At 27.7% G+C, this 10,675-nt stretch overlaps 1 protein-coding gene across 1 annotated transcript; it reads left to right on the top strand.

The window, feature by feature from the left end:
• The first annotated feature begins 5,077 nt into the window (after positions 1–5,077).
• Positions 5,078–7,628, top strand: LOC114187000 (nodulin-26-like). The gene is made up of 5 exons (XM_028075100.2): positions 5,078–5,523; positions 5,836–6,060; positions 6,531–6,728; positions 7,064–7,125; positions 7,247–7,628. Exons 1-5 carry the CDS (start codon positions 5,398–5,400, stop codon positions 7,455–7,457), a joined length of 822 nt encoding a protein of 273 aa, XP_027930901.1. The 5' UTR covers positions 5,078–5,397; the 3' UTR covers positions 7,458–7,628.
• Positions 7,629–10,675: the final 3,047 nt, after the last annotated feature.

Here is a 10,675-nt window from a genome sequence, read left to right as displayed (position 1 = left end):
AAAATTTTTATAATGTGGTTCAAATGTGAATTAAGAATACTACCTTCCTTTTAAGAGTTGTCCACCAGAAATTGAATTTCTTGACTTTGATCATAATTGTTATGATCAAAGGCTTATCACTAAGCTAAATACTATAACTATTAATTAGAAGAATGCAAAGGTTTTTAGTTGAGGGTCTAAAAGGTCAAACGTTACATTGTAATCCAATCTACTTGACATTTGACATTTATTACGAGACAATTAGTGTTACCTGTGACATTAATTACACTTGTAAATTGAAGAATAGAAAAGAAGTTCAGTGGAATTTGAAATTTTCTTCTACGATTATAAATTGAAAGTTCAGAAATATGTGCATTGTAATTGAAAACAAACAAGAGTAGTAAAATTCTTTATATATTTACAATTTTCTTAAAAGAATATAATATTTATTTACCATTAACAAATGTTATGTATGGTGGTATAAATTAAAATTCAAGAGTATTAATTTTAATTCTAAAAGAAACAAAAAAAATAAATTTCAAAGGTAGAGTTATACAGAAAAATAACAAATAAAACCAGGGGAGGGTTGACACCGAAACTATTGAAGGGTAGGTCCTAGATGGTAATTAAGACTATCACGAAAAAGCTATTAGCTTGAACATTAAGTTTTGCCAGAATTGTAAAGATTAATGTTATTTACACAACATTTTTTATACAAAAAAAGAAGAAGAAGTAGAATAAGAACAAAAAAGAGGCAAAACAAGATAAGTGATGTTATGAAAACAATGGAAAGAAAATATAAAATTATTGTAAAAGTTAGTTATATTTTCTTCTTTAATTGGAGTCTGAACCCAAAAATTTGTTGAAATCTTGGAGTGACATGTTCAGACCAAACATTATATATAATTAGAAGTATTGCATATATATTAAAGAGATATAGGAGTTATTATAGACATAAAATTTGTTTTAGAAAAGTTGCTTTTGTAAAAGTTGTTCCACACTGCATGATTCACATTCTATCTTTTATCCGTTACGGAAAGAAGAATTGTCATTGGCACGTGCGTTGCATGAAGTTGGGCCATCAAATTTGACGTATTCCTTTAACAACAACTACATTTAGAGTTGGATATATCACTTAGCCCACATCATGTGCACATATTAAATGAATTCAGCATTTCGTTTACAAATTCTTTAGTTACCACGCTATGCGAATATATCATAATTCTGACCCATCATTTTCATAGAGTCAAACTTTTACGTTTACGAAATAAGTATAAATAAAAAAATACAAAATAATTATTTATAGACCATGCAATTTAATTACGGACGCAAAGGGGAAGGTTATTAATACGAAGGTATCTACACTAACTAACCCATTAACTATGGCCGTATCTATTAATCCTTCTAATGCTTACTTCTCTTTAGCATTGCAATTCCTCCACATAAGAAATAAACGATAAAAAAGTTCATAGACTCTTATAGTCCTCTTACATTTAATTTAAATAACAATAATTTCAAGTAAAACCCTATTAGGGTATGTTGACGTAATACTTTGTCACTACGTATCACTTCTACGAGTGAACGCATCAATTAGGTGTGTATTTGGCGAGTGAGAAATTTGTATTATTTATTGGTAACAAGTTTTTTTTTTTTTACAATATTTGAAGCTTATTTGATAATTCTTAATAAAAAATAGTTTTAACAAAAATTAATTTTTATATTTTTTAAAAAAAGAGAAAGTGAATAATTATGAAAGATAATGTCAAATGATAATAAAAAAAATGTGATGTCAAAATATCAGTGTTCATATTTATTTTAAGAGATATGAAAGTAATACTAGAATAGATTTGTCAATAAAATTTGTGAAAACTTATAAGAGATTTGACTGATATGATTAATTAAAATTAAAAATTAATAAATAAAAAAATATAATTACTAAATTGTCTTGGATTTTAAAAATAATATTAAATTTTATTTAGATGAGTTACATTTATTTTAAAAATTTCATTTTATGATGAATAAAATGTTTAAAAATAATTATTAACTAAAATAAATAATATATATATATATATATATATATATATATATATTTGATATAAAAAATTAAATATTTTTATTTTCAATATTAAAGCTCAACAAAATGAAAGATTTGTTATCACAAAATTAATAAAATCAACTCAAATAATTCAAATAATAACACAATATTTGTTATCACACAAATAATAACGTTATCATTTCCTGTCATACAAATAACACAAATAAGCTATTTTAAGAATTTAAACACAAGCAATATATTTTCAAAATTTGAAGAACATTGGAATAGGTTTCAAGCAAAACGGATCAGGTTCCAAGCAAAATGGATCTGGTTAAAAACAGGAAGCATGCACTTGGAATCAGATCCAAGAATCCCAAAACCGGTTCTATTTAGTTGTTGAACCACACATATCCGGTTCCAAATAAAATATCAGTGCTGGTGGGATGTTATTTCAGTAAAATAAAGTGAGGTTATTTTCAGTAAAATCACTAAAATTAATCTCAAATCACTTAGTGAAATCCGATAACATCCTTAATCTCGCAATTTCGCTTTTTGCATAGTCTTCCATTCAATATAAAAGAACACAAAAAATCTTGCAAACTGGTGCTTGCAATTGTTTTTGAATAGTAATTTGATCCAAAATAACACACCTTAAAGATTGTTATATATTATATTTATATCATTTTTATTATTACAAGAAACTAATTTATGATGTTATTTTAGTTTTTGCAAAAGTAAAACATGTAGATGAAAAATTAAATAAAAATCCAGAGGAGACATTTTAATAATAGCACGGGTTGGGCAGCCATGAAAAACAAAACGTTTTTCTCAATTATACGGCGTCGTGATTGTACCAAAACTAAAGTTCCAATTGAACTGAAATTAGAGCAATTCTGATTCACGTGATCTTATGCGGTTTTCTCCAGGAGTACAAAATTATTCAAAGGATAGATTAGTTTGTTTTGGTTTAAATTTTTTCTTGCTTAGTCTTTTTTTTTTCTGGTTTAAAGGGTCGACAAAACATGAAAATATAGACCCAAATAAAAAAATCATGTTAATCGGTATGGAACATTAATTAAAAATAATTAATAAATATGAAATTTATAATTAAACGTGAGATTACATGAATTATGATATTAATAATCACTAATATAGTCTTATTTTATTTAAAAAATAAAAGATGTTCACAAGTGTTACACAATTATAATGTAATTGATAATTTATTTGTTCCATACAAAATAATAAGCAAAAAAATTAAATAATAAAGTAATTTTAAAGTTGTTATATTGTTTTTCTCTCATTTTAAAGTTATTAAAAATAAAAATATAATTAAAAGTAAAAATAACTTAAATTAACATAGAAAACAACGAAAAAAATAAAAAAAGTAAGCAATATAGTATATTATATTCTATAAAATAATAAAGTGTTAAATCTGTAAAATTATTTTATTATTTAATTATCTTTTAGCTTTTTCTGTGTGTATTAAATAAAGTATCAAATACAAATTAAATACTTATGAATATTTTTGTCCTCTAAGTAAAGTAAAATTGTAAAACTTGTTAATAATTATTGAGGTCATGATTCATTTGTTAGAATCAATAACAAAATGTATATTATTTTGATAGGAAATGTTAACCAATGTCCTAAGGATATTGTTTAAGGTATAAATAATGATTATTGATTATTGACTAGCGTCATAAGGATACTCTGTTTAAAGTATAATTAATGATCTTTTATTTCACTACTTTAAATTTGAAATAATTAACTTCGCTAATTAAAATAATTAGGAATGTTGAACTAGTGCTCTAAGCACACTCAATGTATAACTAATGATCTCTAATTCCACTATTTGAAATTTGGAATAATTAAATCTACTAATTGAAATAGTATAAATTCATAAGTGTTATACTTTTGTAATTGATTCTGATAAATGAATTTTGACCCAAATGATTATTAATGTAGTTTTATTTTATTTAAAAGACAAAAGTGTCCATAAATATTATAAAGGCTGTAATTGATTATAGTAAATGACTTTTGACATCAATAATCATTGATGTAATTTTACTTGGGTCTTGCTAACCAGTGTTCTAAGGACACTGGTTAAGATAATCAATATACATTGAATCCTATAAAAAATACATAGGTAAGTGTAATATTAAATTAAATCTGACCTATTTACCGTTAATGCAAGTTTATTTTATTTAAAAGACAAAAATGTTTATAAGTGTTGTACATGTGTGTTTCATATTTTTATTTAATATACATCAATAAAAGTTAATTATCCTTAACCAGTATCCTTAGGACATTGATTAGCATTTTCCTTCTAATTATTAGGATCAATTACAAATATAACACTTATGAATTTATATTATTTTAATATAAAATGTTAATCAGTGTTCTTAGAAATTAGAAATTAATGATAATTAATTATACGTTAAACAATATACTTGTTAGCATTCTTATAAAAATAATATAAACTCATTAGTGTATACAGTTGTAATTAATTTTAATAAATGAATGCTAACCTCAGTAGTCATTATTTTCTATTTTAACTTAAGTATTTTGTATGTTTAATTATATTTTAATTTTTAGCAAAAAAAAAACATTGAAATGAACAAAAAGTAATATAATAGTATTCAAATTATTTAATTAGTTTGTAATTTCTTTTTGTACGTATTAAATAAATTATCAATTATAATTATATAACTTTATGTATGTTATTCTCTTCTAAACAAATTAAAATTGTTATTAAGGTGAAAGTTAACTATACAATTTTATAAAATATAATATTAATTAATTATTTTTAACTAGTAAATATAAGTGAGGAGAATTCTATTTTAATTACTAAGATTAATTATTTCATATTTCAAACGTAAATATAATATAATGAAACGAATATCATTTATTGTAATTGTGTCTAATTGATCATTAGCATTCCCCATATAAAAAAAACGTTAAATCTCATCCAAAATTAATGGAAAGTGCCAAAGCCCATTGATGTCCCGGTCTGCATTTCCGGTGAGTGGTTGGAAAAGCTTTCAATGCATTACTCAGACCCCAACTCACCAGCCATTACTGTCATTAACAAGCCCTACGTAAGATAATAAAATTACGATATACAATATTGTAGAACAATATATTCGGTGAGAAATCAGAATTTTAAAAGACGTATGTACCGAGGAAATACGTTAGAAGTGGTTGTTTTGGTCAAACCTCTCGTGGAAAAAAATGGTATAAGTTCAATCTTTGAATCCCAGGCTTTTTCGTGCCCATAAATTGGAGTTGTCTGCTTCTCTTCTCCATCACTTTTTGGTCTACGAGGCAAACCTAGTTTATCAGCAACACACCCTTTTCGTTCCGTCTCTTAGCTTTATCCAAACACCATGTCGGTGGTTGCTGATAACTCCGCAAACAGTGGAAACCACCAAGTGGTTTTAAATGTGAACGGTGAAACCCCCAAAAAGTGTGATCCCTCAGCCAACCAAGACTGTGTTCCTCTCCTGCAGAAGGTGTTTACCCCTCCTAATCCTTTCTTTTCCATTCAACTTACCACAAAAATGGATTTCTCTATCTAATACAAAGTATCAGTGTCTGAATTTAGTGACGAAAATTACTCTCTTTTTTTCTTACTACTACACCACTTGCATCATGAAAGTTTTAGAGGCAAATTTCTTAAAATTTGCATGTAAATTACTTCCCGACTAAATTTATTTTTCTTCAACTGACCTGATTTTAGAAACCCTGAAGCTTATTGGGATTCCAAACTTTTGGAATAAATATGTTGATCTGGACATTTATTTGGTTGTGTGTGTTTAATACAGTTGGTAGCAGAGGTGGTGGGAACGTACTTTTTGATATTTGCAGGGTGTGCTTCGGTTGTGGTGAACCTTGACAAGGACAGAGTGATAACACAACCTGGGATTTCAATTGTTTGGGGACTCACTGTTATGGTTTTGGTTTACTCTGTCGGTCACATCTCTGGCGCTCATTTCAACCCTGCTGTAACCATTGCTCATGCTTCCACCAGAAGGTTTCCACTGAAGCAGGTGACTGTTGGCGAACCAATTACACCCTCTTTTCCCTTTGCTTATTGTGCAGACTATATCAATTTCGAATATTGATCGATTATTTACTTGTAAATGTATGCAGTCAAATGGTGAAATAAGTTGAAGATGATCTAAAAATAACTGTCACTCAGATTAATTTCCCAGAAAAAAAAAAAGATATCATGGCCAAAATTTAAGAAATCTGAAAGAAATAGTACGTTAAGATTCATGAAGCGATTAGTGAACAAAAATAGAAGAAAGAGTTTAAAATATATGCAATAAACTAAGAAAACAAACAACGAATATTCAAGGCTCTGCCTTATTTATTGGAGACGACTTTGGGCAGAACAGTTTCATCGGCATTTATGGTTGTTTAATTAACTAACCACGCTTCATTCCAAAGAAAAACGCATAATGGTCTCAATTAGTCTCTAATTACTGACTTCTCTTCCATTTGATGTGTATTGTAGGTACCAGCTTATGTGATAGCTCAGGTGGTTGGATCCACACTTGCTAGTGGAACTCTGAGACTTATATTCAATGGCAGGAATGACCATTTCGCAGGAACACTCCCCGCTGGTTCTGACTTGCAATCTTTTGTGATCGAATTCATAATCACTTTTTATCTCATGTTTGTCATTTCTGGAGTTGCCACCGATAACAGAGCGGTAATCTATCCTGTTTTTGTTCAAAAAGACATTTTTTTTTCTTCTTTTCTTTTTGCTTGTTTGGCAATGGTTGTCTCTTATTTTTGCCGAACATTTTGGATTTAGTAATTAGCGGTTGGAATTCGCATATGTTGCCAAATTTTTTGGCCCTTCCTCGTAAAAATGGTTACTTAAATTGACCGACTGCACAAACATTTGGAATAGGTCGAGTCACATGGTAGAAGTTTACATCGTAACACACATGCAATGCGTATCAAAATCAGCATTTGAATATTCTTCAGCCCACATTTCATAGCTTTTGTCTATTGAAATGAATTTGATCTAAAATGGTGCAGATTGGTGAGTTGGCAGGGCTTGCAGTTGGATCTACGGTACTGCTAAACGTGATGTTTGCCGGGTATACCATTAACTTATCTTCAAACTTAATTAAAGACTTTAACACATTATTAGTTACATTATTGAATAAATTAGAATTAAAAAGATGGAAGTGAGTTTTGAGTGGTGATATTTGTTAACAGGCCAATCACAGGGGCATCGATGAATCCAGCAAGAAGCTTAGGGCCTGCAATTGTGCACAATGAGTACAGAGGAATATGGATATATCTGGTGTCAACAACTCTTGGAGCTGTGGCGGGTGCATGGGCCTACAATTTCATCAGATACACAAACAAGCCAGTGCGTGAAATCACTAAGAGTGCCTCTTTCCTCAAAGGTGCTCAAACCGACTGATTCAACACCAAAATGCAAGCATTTTCCTTCTTTTTTTTTTCTTTTTCTTTTATCTTATGTTAAAGTTCGCCATGGATTAGGGTTAAAATGCGAGGAAGAGTCACTGATTTAGTGCCAGATAATCCTGTATAATATACCTAGAGGATATCAAAAACACAGATTCTCCTTCTCTATGCATGCATCGATATTGGATAAAACTTGCGACATTGTTTTACGATCAAGTTAACTGAGAAGACAACAAATCATGACACACAAGATTAGTGAGAGATAAGGGAAAAATTAATAAATGAATAGAAAAGGAAAATAATTAAGTATTGGAAAAATTTACCATAAACAGATTACGCTTTCATATTGCCATGGAAAAAGGTATAAGCACATATATGAATATACGCGGCCTTAAGTAACTGAAACCACCGTTCAGTTTCTTTTCATGGTATTTATTTGAAGTAATTACTTACTGCAACAGTTTAAGAACTGAAATGAATGAAAATATAATATGCACGAACACTTAATATGCGTTTTGGTCGTCATAGGAGAAGATTTTGGTTGTTTGCTGTGGTTTATTTCAAAGTTAAATAGAATTGGTTTTTATAAAATAGATTTTGAAAACTTAGAAACGAATTTAGTTATGGATTTATATTGAAATTTTTAATTTATAAAAGTATGAAAAATGATCTGTCAAAATAAATCACGAACTTAATGGTGTAATATTTTACAACAAACACATATGTGCCAGATGATGTCCTACTTAATATAAAATAGAATAAAAATCAACTACACAGAAAAAGTATCATTAACTTAAAATAGACATGGTATGCTCTTTCTTTTCTATCTTGCACTATTTTCTGTATAGATAAAATATCGTAACGTCATTAATTCAATAAAAAAAAACAGGCATTATCTGACATTAACAAAGCTTTCGATATTTATGTACATGTTTTACTTTTGTTCCCAGGGAATTCAAGTTATATAATGGTCGTAACTCGTCTTTTTTGTCATATATTTTTATAAAAGAAACTTTTTCTCTATATTTGTGCCTATCTCGTTTCTTTTTCTTGTCTTTTATTAGAGAGTAGCTGCTTAGTTTTATAGTTTTATACAGATCTCTAATCCATCTTACTTCAATATTCCTAAGACCGCAATAGGTGGTTGACGTATATTGAAGTTATTTAGACCTCTACGGGAATGTGATTGGTAACGTGATAGTTTAGCCGTTATCCTAAAAAGAGGATATGGACTATGAATTTATGAATTGGACTTTCATCTATACATATAGGTCGGCTTCATATCGAATCCAATACATCTATGTAATTAGGTCGGGTTTAGATATGGCCAACACATATATTCATGTAGATCGACTTTAGATTGAACTCGTGCATCTATGCACGTAGGTGACTGTGATCATCACCAAGGTGTACAACTTTACATTCTTGTATCTTTATGTGTAGTTGATTAATTTTGAAGAAATAAACTATTGTTAAACGATTTAACACCCATGAAATTAAAATATTAAATTTCAAGCAGGATCTGAATAGAACGTAATATATTCTTGATTATATATATATATATATATATATATATATATATATATATATATATATATATATATATATATATATATCATTTTCATACTGAAAATTCATTCCACCTCCAAAACTTAACAATTTTAAAGAATGTACGAAATGGAAGCTGAATGATTATTTGGTTGACTCTTTCTTCAAAGGCAGAATTATTATCAATATAATTTGATCATGGAATGATGCTTGAAAGAAGTTTATTAGGCCGGAAACCACGATCATTGTTCGGTCAACGAAAAGAAGATAAACATTACTTACATTACATTCTTAATTATTACAATTTAGTAAATATCACATTAAAAAATAAGTTTGAGTTTAATTTATTTTTATAAAACTAATATGTAAAGTTAGGTTTAATCAATTTTATATATGATCCACATGTAAAATTTCTAATACATCGTATAGATGAATTATACTATCCCATCTATTACAATTAGCTGAATGAATGATTGTTGAAGTTATTTTCAATTTTGTTATAATTAAGAGATATTTGATTAGTGACTTAATATTACAAGATAATAGTTTTTGATTTGGAGATTCATTTTGTTAACTTTACTATATTGACTTAATTTTACCAATAATAAAAATTTATTTCTTAGATATATCAAATAGAAGTATTGGATTTGAATTTTTGTATTATTATATTAAACTTAATCAACCTTAACTTATTCTTCAGTGAGTTAAATTGAGTTAGATCAATTGTGTCAAAATTTTAAAAAGTTTTACTTTTTTAAAATGATAATTTTCAAATATTAATCTAGTTAACAAATGACACAATATTTGCAAATATTAATTCAAAATTTTAAATAATTCGATAAATTAAATTATAAATTTATCTAAATTAATTTAAAACATAGAAGAATAATATAATAAGATAAAATTTAAGCTTAAATTTATCTATTCTAAACTCATTACTCTATTTATATAAAAGTGGATTAATTTTGATTAGGTCGAATTTAATTTAATTATAAAAATAAAATTCAACTCAATTTAATTAGATTTGATTAAGTTAGGATAATTAGACTTATAAAGACCAAAATAATAAGTTGTACAAATATAACTAAACATCTTAAAGAGTATAGAATGAAATGAATTTGAGGTTAAAGGATTTAGTTCTAACTTCTAAGAAACCAAACTCATGTATGCGTAATTGATGTTATGTATTGCATGTTTTCTTTTTGTGTGGATTAGATATATATATGTATGACGGTTGTAACTTGAAGAAGAATGTGAATTATTAAATGGAAACATTGACTAAACATTTTTGACGAGGAGTTGATGATAAAAGAAGAAATTGAACGATAAAGTGTTTATCTACAATTATTGGCAGCGCCTCGCCAAGAATGGATAAGATTAGACATGGCTGAATTCTAGACATAGCCTGCGTCAAATATTATCAGAATCACATGAATGCTACCAATACATGAGATAATGCACTGTTTCATTTTATTTTTCAGAACCCGTGACAGTCAAATTTTAAAAATATGCCTCTTTTTTTGTTACCAGAAAAGGAAAAAAGAGCCGGGGAAAAGAAATGAAAAATTTGTCTTTAAAACTGCATTATTCTCCAGGCTAAATTAAAAACCAGACATATATCCAAATTATTTTATAAGTATTCATATTTGAACATTGATAATATTT

The sequence above is a fragment of the Vigna unguiculata genome, chromosome 6 (assembly GCF_037176805.1).
Source record: "Vigna unguiculata cultivar grain cowpea cultivar isolate G323 ecotype 2 chromosome 6, ASM3717680v1, whole genome shotgun sequence".
NCBI lineage: Eukaryota > Viridiplantae > Streptophyta > Magnoliopsida > Fabales > Fabaceae > Vigna > Vigna unguiculata.
This window is presented reverse-complemented; position numbering and strand designations above follow the sequence as displayed.

Coding starts and splice junctions, on each gene's coding strand:
- LOC114187000 (XM_028075100.2), top strand. CDS start 5,398: ATGTCGGTGGTTGCTGATAACTCCGCAAACAGTGGAAACCACCAAGTG. Junction 5,524..5,835: donor GTGTTCCTCTCCTGCAGAAG/GTGTTTACCCCT, acceptor TGTTTAATACAG/TTGGTAGCAGAGGTGGTGGG. Junction 6,729..7,063: donor TTGCCACCGATAACAGAGCG/GTAATCTATCCT, acceptor AAAATGGTGCAG/ATTGGTGAGTTGGCAGGGCT.